The 16,336-nt window shown below is 40.0% G+C and overlaps 1 protein-coding gene across 2 annotated transcripts in view; it reads left to right on the top strand.

Moving 5' to 3' along the window:
* Nucleotides 1-16,336, top strand: part of LOC115150143 (copine-9) — a 138,597-nt gene that overhangs the window by 3,578 nt on the left and 118,683 nt on the right. For both annotated transcript variants that reach the window (XM_029693107.1, XM_029693108.1), the window contains exon 3: nt 10,480-10,520. In XM_029693107.1, the coding sequence (XP_029548967.1) occupies nt 10,480-10,520 (41 nt within the window). The remainder of the gene's footprint in view (nt 1-10,479; nt 10,521-16,336) is intronic.

The following is a 16,336-nucleotide window of genomic DNA, read 5'->3' on the forward strand; positions in this document are numbered from 1 at the left end:
AGAGGTGCGGGAGGCTGTCTTAATTGACATCCACGTAATCGACGCCCGGGGAACAGAGCGGCAGACGACAGATTTTTACCTTGTCAGCTCGGGGATTGGATCCAGCAACCTTTTGGTTGCTGGCCCAATGCTCCTACCCGCCAGGCTACCTGCCACCCCCAGTTGAAAACAGTTTAAAAAAAATGTAGATTAGAGTAGGCTACATATTTGGCAGCAAGTGTAGATTGAAATGAAATAGCCTACAAAAGTAACATCCTTTAAACAAACTTGTTTGGGTGACAAATGTAAATAACTTGTCGAGTTTAGCATTTTCAGCCTACCTCAGCCCATGAAACAGACAGAGCTGGTCTAGAGGGTGATGGTGGGTGGCAAGGGGGGATTGTCTTTGCTGCCTGACACTGACAGAATGGGGTTGGGTGAATTCCCCCCTGAAACACACTCCATGGCAACTGGGCATCAGCTGTGAATATGAGAGAGTACTTGGCGCATAGTGAACCACAGGGTCTTGACAGCCAAACTCAGAAAAATACATGAATAATCAAAACAAACAGGCCATAGTCTGGCCAGTTAATTCAATATTTTTAGGGGGTAGATCATCTTTAATATTGCAGATAGATTGTGGGTTCTATCCATTTAATTATCCGAATCATTTCCAATCCCCCATATATTTTTGGGGTAAATATATATTTTGTGTATATATTTTCCTTCTTTATTTTTCCCCCCTAACCCTACCATTCCTCCCCTAATTGGAGTAAACAAATTTACTTTCAATACTTAGGCTTCTACTTCCAGTTTATACATACTATATACATTTTACAGACAGTATAATTTACATTAGTTATCTTTTTATTTATTTTTTCAAATTTTGCATAGTTACCTCCAGGTAAATGTTGTATTTCTTCAGCCATTCCTGAACCTGCAACCAAAAACAAGCTACATATGGGCAGTATCAAAACAAGTGATTTAATGATTCCGTCTCTTCGTAGCAAAATCTGCAGAGCTAGGATGGTTGTATCCCCCATATACACTACATGAACAAAAGTATGTGGACACCTGCTCATTGAAAACCTCATTCCAAAATCATGGGCATTAAGGTTGAGTTTGTCCCCCCTTTTGATGCTATAACAGCCTCCACTCTTCTTGGAAGGCTTTCCACTAGATGTATGAACATTGCTGTGGGGACTTGCTTCCATTCAGCAACGAGCATTAGTGAGGTCGGGCACTGATGGCGATTTAGGCCTGGCTCGCAGTTCCAATTCAACTCAAAGGTGTTGGATGGGGTTGAGGTCAGGGCTCTGTGCAGGCCAGTCAAGTTTTTCCACACCGATCTCGACAAACTGTTTCTGTATGGACCTCGCTTTGTTCACGGGGGCATTGTCATGCTGAAACAGGAAAGGGCCTTCCCCAAACTTTTGCCACAAAGTTGGATGCACAGAATCATCTAGAATGTTGTAGCATTAAGATTTCCCTTCACTGGAAGTGGTCTTGCCCAAAACATGAAAAACAGCTCCAGACAATTATTCCAAACTTTACAGTTGCCACTATGCATTGGGGCAGGTAGCATTCTCCTGGATTCCGCCAAACCCAGATTCGTCTGTCGGACTGCCAGATGGTGAAGCGTGATTCATCACTCCAGAGAACACGTTTCCACTGCTCCAGAGTGGCGGCGAGCTTTACACCACTCCAGGTGACGCAAGGCATTGCACATGATGATCTTAGGCTTGTGTGCAGCTGCTCAGCCATGAACACCCATTTCATGAAGCTCCTGATGAACAGTTATTGTGCTGACGTTGCTTCCACAGGCAGTTTGGAACTCGGTAGTGATTGTTGCAATTGAGGACCAACTATTTGTACGCGCTTCAGCACTCGGCGGTACCGTTCTGTGAGCTTGTGTGGCCTACCACTTCGCGACTGAACCGTTGTTGCTCCTAGACCTTTCCACTTCACAATGACAGCACTTACAGTTGACTGGGCCGGCTCTAGCAGGGCAGAAATTTGATGAACTGACTTGTTGGAAAGGTGGCATCCTATGACAGTGCCACGTTGAAAGATTGCATGGTTGTGTACTCAATTTAATACATGGGTGTGGCTGAAATAACCGAATCCAATCATTTGAAGGGGTGTCAACATATTTTTGCATATACAATTCTATTGGTTGCAAGCATTTTGAATAATCATTTAAATTGAAAAACTCTTACGTTTTGAATCCGGCGTCATTTTGTGTAACAGTTCATAAACCATGTGCCATGGAATAGGTACATAAAAAAATATATTCCCAACTATTTTGCAACCTTTATGGCACAGCTGTCACATTTTTGGTCCTTAAATGAAAGTGGTATACTTTTTTAATGTATCACAATTTTCTTTAGGCAGTTTGTCTTTAATGCGGGGCAACAGACCAGTTACCTTCTCTTCGCCCCCTTCCAGTCTTCCTTTTTAGCAGAAATGCTGCAATTAGTTGGTTGTAATTTTGGATAGAGCAGACATTTCCATGTGTGACAACTCCACCAGTCATTTTTATGATATAATTTACCAAGATTATACCGTTTTAAATAATTTTTTCCCAAAATATATATATTTTTTTAACAATTTAGTATTTGAGTTGAACCATATTTGTTGTAATATTTTTTTCTGTCTTTTCTGGTGGATTAAACTGAAATTTCAACCAACTTTCTATGGCTTGTTTTAAAAATGGCTATATTTTGGAGATTATAAAATTTTCAAATAAACAAAAGTAAGAGGTTGTAATCTGAATAAAGGAAGAAAGACCATTCTTGAACACGGGGTGACACATTCTTACTAATCTGCTAGAACACCAGTTTGGATTTAAGTATAGCTTTTGTATAACTGCAGCCGTTACTGAGAGGTCTAATGCTGTAATATTGAATAAATTCTGCCCTCCAAATTCATATTCATTGTATAAATAGGCAGGGCCATAAGCAAATGGGTCAACTGGGATATGACTAATGAGTTTATCAGGTGATTTTTCCACAAATAGACCGGTATTTTCCTATCCATGGTAGCAAGATCTTATCTATTTTTGCTAACTTTCTATAAAAATGTATTGTAGAGAGAATTTCTTTCTTTCGGGATATGAATACCTAGTATGTCTACTTCACTGTCGAACCATTTTATTGGTAAACTACAGAGTAATGTAAAAGTTGTATTTGTTTGTGATCCAATACCTACATAATATAATACACTTATCATATTTCGGTTGTAATCCAGAGAGGTTAGGAACATTTTCTAGATCCTCTATGAGGCTATGGAGGGATCCAAATTATGGATTAAAAAGAAAGCATGAATCATCAGCGTACAATGACACCTTTGTTTTTATGCCCTGGATTTCTAGCTGCTTGATATTATTGTTGGATCTGATTTTAACAGCTAACATTTCAATGGACATAATAAATAGATATGCTGATAGTGGACAACCTTGTTTTACTCCTCTTGACAGTTTAATACTTTCTGAGAAGTGGCCATTATTTACTATACACCTAGGGTTACTATACATAACTGTAAGCCATTATATAAGAGATTCTTCAAAATGGAAATATTCCAGGCATTTATGTATAACTTCCAGTTGTATCAAAAGCCTTTTCAAAGTCAGCTATGAATACCAGGCCTGGTTTCCCAGATTTTTCATAGTGTTCTATTTTTTTCCAGTACTTATATTATCTTTAATGTGTCGCCCATATAAAAAAACCTGTCTAATTACTAATATCCAACAATACCTTTTTTAATTATATGCACAACACTGAAAGGGGCCTCCAATTTTTTAAATGGACTAGATATTTTAAATTTACCACTTGGTTCCTGTTTCAGTAATAGTGAAATCAGACCTTCTTGGGTATTAGATAGTCTGCAATTTTTTAGGAGTGGTTAAAACATGCTAATAACGGTCCTCTGCGTACATTAACAAATATTTGATATACCTCAACTGGTATGCCATCCAGCCCTGAAGTTTTCCTGGACTTAAAGGCTTTAATTGCATCAATAAATTCCTCCTCTGTAATTTGTCCTCCACATGAGTCTTTCTGTACAGCTGTTAATTTGACATTATTAAGAGGAAAAAAATCCATATAATTAACTTTGGTTAGTGGAGATGGAGGAGACTGAAACAAAAACACATGCTTAAAGTACTTTGTTTCCTCTTTCAAAATATTGTTTGGTGAATCATGGATGACTCCATTTGTAACAAGTTTCAGTAAATTATTTTTGGTAGCATTTCTATGTTGAAGATTAAAATATAATTTGGTGCATTTTCATTTTCATATTCCATCCAGTTTGCTTTATTTTTTATAACATATTACACTTGATCTTTCTTAAATCAAGTTATTTTTTTTTTTCTAACTTATTTGGTGCCTTTCTGGTAAAGTTTTTTTTGCTTTCTATCTATACTGTTAGTCCCTCTATTTCCCTTTGTTAATAGGAAGTATTTTGACCTAAAGTACTTTGGTTTTAAAGATGAGTATTGAATTGCATGGCCTCTAAAGGGACATTTTAAAAGTGTCCCATACAATAAGGGAATCTGCTGTGCTTATGTTATATCGGAATAAGTCTGTTTATAAATTCTTCTGTCTTGGTTAAAATCAATCATCAATCAATCAAATGTATTTATAAAGCTCTTCTTACATCAGCTGATGTCACAACGTGCTGTACAGAAACCCAGCCTAAAACCCCAAACAGCAAGCAATGCAGGTGTAGAAGCACGGTGGCTAGGAAAAACTCCCTAGAAAGGCCAGAACCTTGGAAGAAACCTAGAGAGGAACCAGGCTATGAGGGGTGGCCAGTCCTAATGTGACTGTGCCGGGTGGAGATTATAACAGAACATGGCCAAGATGTTCAAATGTTCATAGATGACCAGCAGGGTCATAATAATAATCACAGTGGTTGTAGAGGGTGCAACAGGTCAGCACCTCAGGAGTAAATGTCAGTTGGCTTTTCATAGCCGATCATTCAGAGTATCTCTACCGCTCCTGCTGTCTCTAGAGAGTTGAAAACAGCAGGTCTGGGACAAGGTAGCACGTCCGGTGAACAGGTCAGGGTTCCATAGCCGCAGGCAGAACAGTTGAAACTGGAGCAGCAGCATGACCAGGTGGACTGGGGACAGCAAGGAGTCATCAGGCCAGGTAGTCCTGGGGCATGGTCCTAGGGCTCAGGTCCTCTGAGAGAAAGAGAGAATTAGAGACAGCATACTTAAATTCACACAAGACACGGATAAGACAGGAGAAATACTCCAGATATAACAGACTGACCCTAGCCCCCCAACACAAATTATTGCAGCATAAATACTGGAGGCTGAGACAGGAGGGGTCGGGAGACCCCTTCTTGCCATCCAATAGGCATTGATTACATTTCCAAAAACCTCGCCCACGTGGAAATTCTGTAAGAGTAATGTATATGCCAATTATTTAATGGTCTGTTCCCTATCAACACTTTTGGTGCCAGAGAGAATGACCTAAGAAAGTAGTCAAGATGGCTAGCTTAATTGAGCCTCTGCCATGTTTATCTCACTTGGTCAGGATATTTAAGCCTCCATATATCCACTAGTTCTAATATATCCATGATATTTGTGTTTTCCTTAAGTGCACAAGGGGGATAGTTTGTAGGGTTATTTCCTTTATTGTCCATTGAGGTATATAAAAACGTATTATAATCTCACACCCTAATAATAGTCTTGAATTGCCTGTAGGCTTGATAAATGATTACTAGATATTTTCAAAGAAGCGTGGATTATCATTATTTGGACCTTTATAGATTAAGGAACCAAATCTGTTTATGGTCCCCCCTCCCTATTAAATAATAATGGACTGTCGTTTCTCTTTGCTTATTTGAGCTGTTCTTGCAATGATATGGACTTGGTCTTTTACCAAATAGGGCTATCTTTTGTATACCAGCCCTACTTGTCACAACACAACTAATTGGCTCAAATGCATTAAGAAGGAAAAAAATTACACACCTGCTAATTGAAATGCATTCCAGGTGACTACCTCATTAAGCTGGTTGAGAGAATGCCCAGAGTGTGAAAAACTGTCATCAAGGCAAAGGGTGACTATTTTTTTGTTTCAACACTTTTTTGATTACTACATGATTCCATATGTTATTACATAACTTGGATGTCTTCACTATTATTCTACAATGTAGAACATTGTAAAAGTAAAGAAAAACCATTTGAATGAATGGGTGTGTCCAAACTTTTGACTGGTACTATATATATATTTTTTTAATTCTTGCATAATTTATTTAATTAACAAATAATATAAATAATAATGTAGGCACTTCCAACAAGGGATTGTTACATATAACCAGGACTGACATTACAAAGATTACATTTTACTCCTTGGTAAGAAAACAATTATTGATTCATCCTATACTGTCCCTAACATCATTACCCCAAAGCAACAGATATGAGATACATACGTGCACTCCGTTGCCAGTTTATTAGGTACACCCATCTAGTTATGGGTTGAACCCGTTCTTTGCCTCCAGAACAGACTGAATTCTTCCGGGCATGGAAACGTTCCTCAATTGGTATCAAGGGACAAAACCTCTGCCAGGAAAACATTCCCCATACCACTGCCACCAGCTTGTATCGTTGACACCAGGCAGGATGGAGCCATGGACTCATGCTTCTTACTCCAAATCCTGACTCTGCCATAAGCATGACGCCACAGGAACCGGGATTCGTCGGAGTCCTCAATTGTCCAGTGTTGGTGACCGCGTGCCCATTAGAGCAGCTTCTTCTTGTTTTCAGCTGATAGGAGTGGAACCTGGTGTGGTCGTCTGCTGCAATAGCCCATCCCTGACAAGGACAGACGAGTTGTGCGTTCTGAGATGCCGTTCTGCACACCACTGTTGTACAGCGCCGATTGTAGCCCGCCTGTTAGTTTGCACGATTCTTGCCATTCTCCTTTGCCCACAGGACTGCCACTGACTGGATGTTTTTGTTTGTCGCACCTTTCTCTGTAAACTCTAGACACTGTTGTGTGTGAAAAGCCCAGGAGGCCGGCCGTTTCTGAGATACTGGAACCTGCTTGCCTGGCACTGACGATTCTGTACAGCACTTTGAGATTTCAGCTGATGTACGAAGGGCTATATAAATAAATTTGATTTGATTTGATACCACACTTGCTTAGAATGTTTAAAACAAGTGACCTAACATTCAATGGAACAGTAACTGAATGCCTGTATGCCATATTTTTATATCGAACAAGGATTAGGTACTATGTAAAATAAATGATGTTTCATATTAGGTGAAATCCTATTATTATGTTCTAGTCTTGTACTATTGATGTCATGCACACAACAAAACATCAATCACGGCCATAACATGTAGCGTTTCTCTTCTCAGTTTTGACCCCATTACATGGAGAAAAACTCTTTCCTCTCTTCAGAGCAGTGATGGCTTGTGTTCTCCCTTTAATCAAAAACAGGTATGTCAGCCTAATATTTGTTGACTGATGTCTTTCCACCTCAGAGTCTCAACCTCGGTCTGGTCTGAGAAGGCATTGCAACATCTAATAGGACTGGCTCTTCCACCAATTTCTTTCATCACTCTTGTTTGAAAGATTCTCGTCAACGTGATTACCCCACAAAAGCAGCCTGAACTTGTGAGCCTTGAAAGATGCGTGACACTTACATTTGCCTGTAATAATATATTTAAAAAATCTATGACCTTATTGGCATTCATAGCTACAATATTGAGGAAGGTAAGTATAAGTTTAACATTGAAACAACACAAACAAAATCTAGTTGATTCAACTAAATTATTAGTTAGTAACTGATTCCATCCACTGCCTTTTTTTGTTTACTCAAATTTTCGGTCAAAGTATTACCTGACCGTAAAGTTTTTAGTTGCCCCAAACAATAGGTTTTGGACACCAACACATTCAAATAGTGCTTTTAACGTACATAGTTGACACACGTTATACTGTAATTAATATTCATCATGTCCTCACCTGGGATTTGAACTCACAATCTCTTGGTTCACATCATTCCTATCTTCCTGCTACGCCTCTCTCACGCTCTCTGTGTCTCTCGCTCTCCATCCATCCAACCCCCTAAATGCGGAAGACACATTTCAGTTGAATGCATTGTTGTACAACTGACTAGGTATCCCACTTTCCCTTCTCTCTCCCTCTAGCCAAACTTTCTCTCTATCCAACCTTTCTCTCTCTCTCTATCCACCCTTCTCTCTCTCTATCCAACCCTTCTCTCTCTCTATCCAACCCCCTAAATGCAGAAGACACATTTCATTTGAATGGATTCTGACTAGGTATTCCCCTTTTCTCTCTGTCTCTGTCTCTGTCTCTGTGTACGGTGCTGTGCAATAAACAGGTGGTAAATGTATTGCAGTCATAAAGTATTATCATCTTTGTTTGGCCACAGCAAAAAAAAATGTTTTTTGTGTGTCATATAGTTACAGTAAATTATGTTGTCATGGTGTGACAAAGCAACACCTGTTTTACTTTTTTTAAACAAATGTACCTTTACACAATCCATGTTTGACAGGTTGGAATAAATTCTACTTATTGTGAAGTGTGTTATTTTGATTGTACTGTCCTTTATCATCTTACATTGCTTTCGCCTGAGCCCTACCTTTGATGTAAATACTACACCAAGCAAATGTATGCAATAATAATAAGTCACTTAGCAGACACTTTGACCCAAAGCAAGTTTACAGTACAATGACTGCATTTTGAGGACCCAGTGGGAATCGAACCCACGACTCTGCAGCGTCACACTTACCAACTGAGCGTGTAGCTATATCTATGTTGCTATTGTAGCAACCGTAACATAACACCTGGTGACCTTGTCAAGAGGTTCAGACCTCTTGGCGTAACAGTTAAGGTGTTGGACCCTGGTTTGAGTCCTGGTTGGGAATACCCACCAAACTCACCACATTGGTGTCAGAAATGGGATGGTGTCTGTGAAGCAATTGGAGCGGCGTGTACATGTAAGGGACTTGTATAGAGAAGCGTGAGGACACGTTGGACTTCTTGGCGTAATGGTTAACGTGTTGGCTTGACAGACGCTGGACCCGGGTTCGAGTCCCCGTAAGGGCTTCAGGATATGAAGCTTTCTCCTCATAGTTTGCTGTTGCAGTGACCTCTGTGGTGATTTAACGAATTGATTTAACACAATATAATGAGTAGGTCAACATGGAGCTGGGGATGGGCTGGCGCTGTCCGAGAATGTCAATCACAGCAGGAGAGCGCTCCGATTGGATGTTCTCCTCATGTCCCTATTGGGACAAAAACGATGAAGGAAGAGACGACATGGAGGAGAGGTAGTCATTCTCAAAACAACATGGCCTATCCTGACCTGCTGAGCTCATCACGGTGAACACCTACAAAATACGAGCATTTTAGACATGTTAGATCTGGTCAGAGGAATTGGTAGTTTATCATTGGGGCTTATTGCAAATGTGTTATTGATTTGTAATTATTAAATAAGCATTTTAATTTTGGCGTGCGTCCATAAACTCAAACCGTACATTTATCACATGCTGTGGAAGGCTGAAAAGGAAAACAAGACAAAAGCCTTTTGGCTGTTGAACTGAAACCAGATGACCAGAGGCTATACCAAACTGAAGTCAGGAAAGGAAAGGACTTGCAGGTCCACTGTCCAGCCAGTACCCCTTGACCAGCTAGTCTGGTGTGTCTAGCCAGTACCCCTTGACCAGCTAGTCTGGTGTGTCCAGTCAGTACCCCGTGTCCAGCTAGACTGGTGTGTCCAGCCAGTACCCCTTGACCAGCTAGTCTGGTGTGTCTAGCCAGTACCCCTTGACCAGCTAGTCTGGTGTGTCTAGCCAGTACCCCTTGACCAGCTAGTCTGGTGTGTCTAGCCAGTACCTCTTGACCAGCTAGTCTGGTGTGTCTAGCCAGTACCCCTTGACCAGCTAGTCTGGTGTGTCCAGCCAGTACCCCTTGACCAGCTAGTCTGGTGTGTCTAGCCAGTACCCGTGTCCAGCCAGTCTGGTGTGTCCAGCCAGTGCCCCTTGACCAGCTAGTCTGGTGTCTGAAACGAAGCATGTGAGCAAATACCCCAAGACCTGTTTCTTCATCTGCCAGCAGCTACAAGCTACACCTTACCAGCCTGACACACACACACACACACACACACCTCCCTCTCAGTGTAAAGCCACAAGAGGATCCCACCCCTAGAGAGGTTTTATATCCCCCATTGCCTTCCCTCTTATCCTGGTCTTCCCTTTAATATGGCAGCACTCTCTGTACCGGCTGTTACATGTCTCAAACAGGAGTGGGAGATTCAATTGTGTTTTTTTTAATTTAACAAATAACTTAGTTGAAGTAACTTATACTTCTGATATTCATTGAGTTGTCCATGTATGGTGATAGCCTGAGTTGGAGTTGCCCACTCCATACTGTCATTATCACACAGCAATGGAGCTGGCACTCAGGCTAGTGTTATTCTCAGTTTTTTATCTTGTTTATCTCTCTTTCATTCAAACAGGAACCTGCTGGATATGGACACCTTCTCCAAATCAGACCCTGGTATGTGATGCTTCTTTACAAGGGTTGCAAAGCCTTTCTTGTAAGCACTTAAAAGTTAATATGAAAAGCTTATAACATGATGTAATGACATCATCTGCATGACCTGTATAACATACACATGACATTCTACTGTTCCAAGTGTTCTTAAAATAGAACTGTTGAAGGGGCTCCAAATACCACCATGGAACACATGGAACTACACACAATGTATCTTATCTTCAGTGACCAAGAACCTCTGGGTAATTACTGTCAGTCTAGCCACCAGGGTAGTCAGGTACACAGCGTGATATGGCAAGTGTTGCCTTAAGGTTCAACTCCCAACTCAACTCAACTCATCTCTTAATTACATGACTTTGCCTGATTGACTTGACAACTCCTTTGCTCTCCACTCCAAATGACACACGCACATGCTCTCTCACACACACACACACACACACTCACACACACTCACACGACTGAGGCATGTGGAGTAGTAGTGTTAGGTGTACAGGTTTCAGCGTATATGCTCCTCCAAGCAATTGAGGAGCCTTATATATTTTAAATGGACATTCCACTGTTCAACTTCATTTTCATCATTTCCAGCACCACCTCAATATCAACATATGTGAAAATTCAATGTTTCTATTGTTTTGAGTAAGATAATTGTTTCCGATCACCGATGTTGTTGAAAACACTTATCTTCCTCTATCATTTTTACTACAAAACATAGAAATACAAACATGTTGCTCGAGATGATCAATATGAAGTTGAACATTTTTTACATTTCCCTTTATATGTTGCAGCAGCACAAATTTAATTTGGCAATGTGTGCATTGGATTAGTATTTTTGCTTGTTTTATTGAACAGATGGCACAATAGAGGAAAGTTGGAAGGTGAAGTTTCAGTGGGCTGGATTGGTCCATGCATGTTCCAGATTCAGCTACACTGACCACTGGACCACACAGCCCTCCACTTGGAGGAGTTCCTGTTCAGATCCCATCTGCCTTCCAAGTCTACAGATCTTGTTTAGGAAAATCTGAGCATTTGTCATCAATGCATCTATCATAATCTTGGACACCCAGAACTAAAATATTGCGTAATTGCTTCAGATGCTCGATTTAAGTTCTGTGGGGTAAACTGTTGGAAAATATACAAACAAGTTTTGGGCAAGTATATGGGCCGAATGCTTCCTCCCCTTCCGAAATTCCAAAGATGCGAAATCGTGATGAAACGTCTGAGTTCCGGAACAAAGTGTATTGTTGGTCTGTGGACAGACGCTGCTACCATCTATGATACGTGAGTCAGTCCATTAAAGACTGCATCGCTCAGGATATCTCTGTATTTTCAGGGGAGAGAAATCCACACTCAATTCAACATGAAGTGGAAATTCACAACCCCTAACTCACAACCCTCTGCATTTCAACACACCGTACTCAAGAAACGCTGTGAATACCACTGACCCAGAAGAGCCAATGGTACTTCTGTGTACAGTAGCGATGCAGTAGTGATGCACTTCGCTATCCACTACACACAGACGTGTGTGTGTGTGTGTGTGTGTGTCCCTCAACTCATTCTCACCAATGGTAAAGGACTAATTAAATCTTCAATAGAGACTGTGTTCCTGATATAGGGAGCTTAGTAAACAAAGCCCTCAATTGATTTCTTTGTTTGATTTTGACTCTGTGAAGTGCCTCTTCATCACAGACAGGTACTTGAGTTATGTGTTACATTTCAATAGTGATTGTGAAAAGGTCACCTGTCTGCACAACTCAAAACTGAATCCCGGATACATGTACTGTATATCTGATTCCAAAGGAAATGGTTGCATCCAAAATGGCACCTTATTCCCTATGTAGTGCACTACTTTGCACTATAGAGAATAGGATGCTATTTGGGGCAACCAATGTCTAAACTGATTTGATGTATATTCTTTATTCAATATACTGTCACAGCAAGTCATTTATGTTGGGTTGTATGTCTGGAATGGTAATGTATTCTGAATCAATCCTTCTACATATATTTTAGATTTATTCTCAATTAATGTTACGTCATTAATAGGCTTCCATCAGTTAATTTCATCCTGAAACTATATCTCTCTTGTCATGGTTACACACACACACACACACACACACACACACACACACACACACACACACACACACACTTTATTGATGTGTGTGTGTGTGTGTGTGTTGGAGAGAAGATATAATGATGAGATACAGAGGGGTCCTGGACTTCAAACCCAGGCCGGGACACTGTAAAGGTGGAAGCTCAGTGGTCTTGGATTAGCCGGGCCTTTCATGTCCCCTTTGGAACCTTCAGTGTGACCATTGAACCATAGTTCAATTGAGGCCAGAGTGCAGTCGATGGCTATCACGTAGCACTGTGAGACACACCCTAAAGGGAAGTGTAGCGCCAGCCTTGTAGTCTTTCAACACTGGCTGACTCGGATTGGCCCTATGTTTTTGTTACGTTGAAGCTTACTACTCAGTATATACAAGTGCTTTCAGAAAGTATTCACATTTTTTCCACATTTTGTTTTGTTACAGCTTGAATTTAAAATGGATTCCATTTGATGTTGTGTCGCTGATCTACACACAATATCCCATAATATCAAAGTGGAGTTATGTTTTTAGAATTTTTTACAAATTAATAAACAAATGAAAAGCTGAAATGTCTTGAGTCAATAACTATTCAACCACTTTGTTATGGCAAGCCTTTGTTATGCGCCACTCGGGTCTAAGGCACTGCATCTCTGTGCTTGAGGCATCACTACTGACCCTGGTTCGAATCCAGGCTGTATCACAACCGGCCGTGATTGGGAGTCCCATTGGGCGGTACACAATTGGCCCAGCGTCGTCCGGGTTGTAAATAAGAATTTGTTCTTAACTGACTTGTCTAGTTAAATAAATAACAAAAAAAGAGTTAAGGAGTAAAAATGTGCTTATTAATAAGTCACAATTTTTTTTTTTTTTTTTTATTTTATTTTATTTTATTTTATTTCACCTTTATTTAACCAGGTAGGCAAGTTGAGAACAAGTTCTCATTTACAATTGCGACCTGGCCAAGATAAAGCAAAGCAGTTCGACAACAACACAGAGTTACACATGGAGTAAACAACATACAGTCAATAATACAGTAGAAAAAAAATAAAAAAAAATAATAAGTTGCATGGACTCACTCTGTGTGCAATAATAGTGTTTAACATGATCTTTGAGTGACTACCTAATTGCTGTACCCCACACATACATACAATTATCTGTAAGGTCCCTCAGTTGAGCAGTGAATTTGAAACACAGATTCAACCACAAAGACCAGGGAGGTTTTCCAACGCCTCGAAAAAAAGGGCATCTATTGGTAGATGGGCGGGAAAAACCCGACATACCATGCAGTTATTTAAACTTTTGATGGTGTATCAATACACCCAGTCACTACGAAGATACACGCTTCCTTCTTAACTCAGATGCCGGAGAGGAAGGAAACCGCTCAAGGATTTCACCATGAGGCCAATGGTGACTTTAAAACAGTTAGAGTTTAATGGGAGAAAACTGAGGATGGATCAACAACATTGTAGTTACTCCACAATATTATCCTAAATGACAGAGTGGAAACAAGGAAGCCTGTAAAAAATACAAATATTCTAAAACATGCATCCTGATTGCAATAAGGTACTAAAGTAAGAAAAACTGCAAAAAATGTGGCAAATAAATGTTGTTTATGTCCTGAATACGAAGGTTTATGTTTGGGGCAAATCATCGGCAAGAACTACAGAGTTTTTTTTACGATAGAAAGAAATGGAATTTAGCTAAGCACAGGCAAAATCCTAGAGGGAAACCTGGTTCAGTCTGCTTTCCACCAGACACTGGGAGACATTCACCTTTCAGCAGGACAATAACCTGAAACACAAGGCCAAATCTACACTGGAGTGGCTTACCAAGACAACATTGAATGTTCCTGAGTGCCCTAGTTACAGTTTTTACTTAAATCGGCTTGCAAATCTATGGCAAGACTTGAAAATGGCTGTCTAGCAATAATCGACAACCAACTTTATAGAGCTTGAAGAATGAAAAAATAAAATAATGTGCAAATAATGTACAATCCAGGTGTGCACAGCTCTTAGAGACTTACCCATAAACAATCACAGCTCTAATCGCAGCTAAATGTGATTCTAACATGTATTGACTCAGGGGTGTGGATACTTATGTAAATGAGGTATATATGTATACAGTACCAGTCAAAAGTTTGGGCACACCTACTCATTCAAAGGTTTTTCTTTACTTTTACTATTTTCTACTTTGTAGAATAATACTGAAGACATCAAAACTATGAAATAACACATATGGAATCATGTAGTAACCAAAAAAAAACTACTAAACAAATCAGAATATACTCTAGATTTTAGATTCTTCAAAGTAGTCACCCTTTGCCTTGATTACAGCTTTGCACACTCTTGTAACAGACAGATCTGTCATCAAGGTAAGGGGTGGCTACTTTGAAGAATCTCAAATATGTTTAACAGTGTGTTTAACAGTATGTTTAACAGTATGCTTAACAGTTATTTTTTGGTTACTACATGACACATATGGAATCATTTCATAGTTTTGATGTCTTCACTATTATTGTACAATGTAGAAAATAGTCAAAGTAAAGAAAAACCCTTGAATGAGTAGGTGTGTCCAAACCTTTGACTGGTACTGTACATATTTTTTAAATACTCAAATTTCAAAAAACATCTTTTCACTTTGTCATTATGGGGTTGTGTGTGTAGATGGGTGAGATTTTTTGTATAATTTTTTTTTAATCCATTTTGAATTCCGGCTGTAACACAACAATATAATGTGGAAAAGGTCTAGGGGTGTGAATACTTTCTGTTTCTTGTGAGATCAAGTCGTGTAACTTTACGGCAGATCTGTGTTTTCATTCAGGGATTTGAGGATCAGTCTTTGAGAGTTCAACCCATTATTTCTTTCACCACTCATCGCTCCATCAAAATGGTCGTCAACGCCCTCATCTCCTCATGAGTACTTAAGGGATGTCTTGATGGTTGAGTGTTCCCTCATCTCCTCATGACTACTTAAGGGATGTCTTGATGGTTGAGTGTTCCCTCATCTCCTCATGAGTACTTAAGGGATGTCTTGATGGTTGAGTGTTCCCTCATCTCATGAGTACTTAAGGGATGTCTTGATGGTTGAGTGTTCCCTCATCTCCTCATGAGTACTTAAGGGATGTCTTGATGGTTGAGTGTTCCCTCATCTCCTCATGACTACTTAAGGGATGTCTTGATGGTTGAGTGTTCCCTCATCCCCTCATGAGTACTTAAGGGATGTCTTGATGGTTGAGTGTTCCCTCATCCCCTCATGAGTACTTAAGGGATGTCTTGATGGTTGAGTGTTCCCTCATCCCCTCAGAAGTGCTTATATTAGGGTCTTGATGATTCCCTCCTTCCCTTAAAATCTAGGTTCCGCCAGCAGAACCCCTAGCCAACAGCCAATGGGATCGCATGGCGCGAAATACAAAAACAACTAAAATACCACAATTCAATTTTCTGAAACATATGACTATTTTACACCATTTGAAAGATAAACCTCTCCTGAATCCAACCAGGTTGTCCGATTTCAAAAAGGCTTTACAGCGAAAGCAAAACATTAGATTATGTTAGGATACAACCACAGCAAAAAACACAGCCATTTTCTTAGCAAGGACAGCCATTTTCAAAGCAAGGTTAGCTGTCCAAAAGCACAAAACCAGCTATAATTATGCACTAACCTTTGACGATCTTCATCAGATGACACTCCTAGGACATTGTTAGACAATACATGCATTTTTTGTTCCATCAA

The sequence above is a fragment of the Salmo trutta genome, chromosome 16 (genome assembly GCF_901001165.1).
Source record: "Salmo trutta chromosome 16, fSalTru1.1, whole genome shotgun sequence".
Taxonomy (NCBI): Eukaryota; Metazoa; Chordata; class Actinopteri; order Salmoniformes; family Salmonidae; genus Salmo; species Salmo trutta.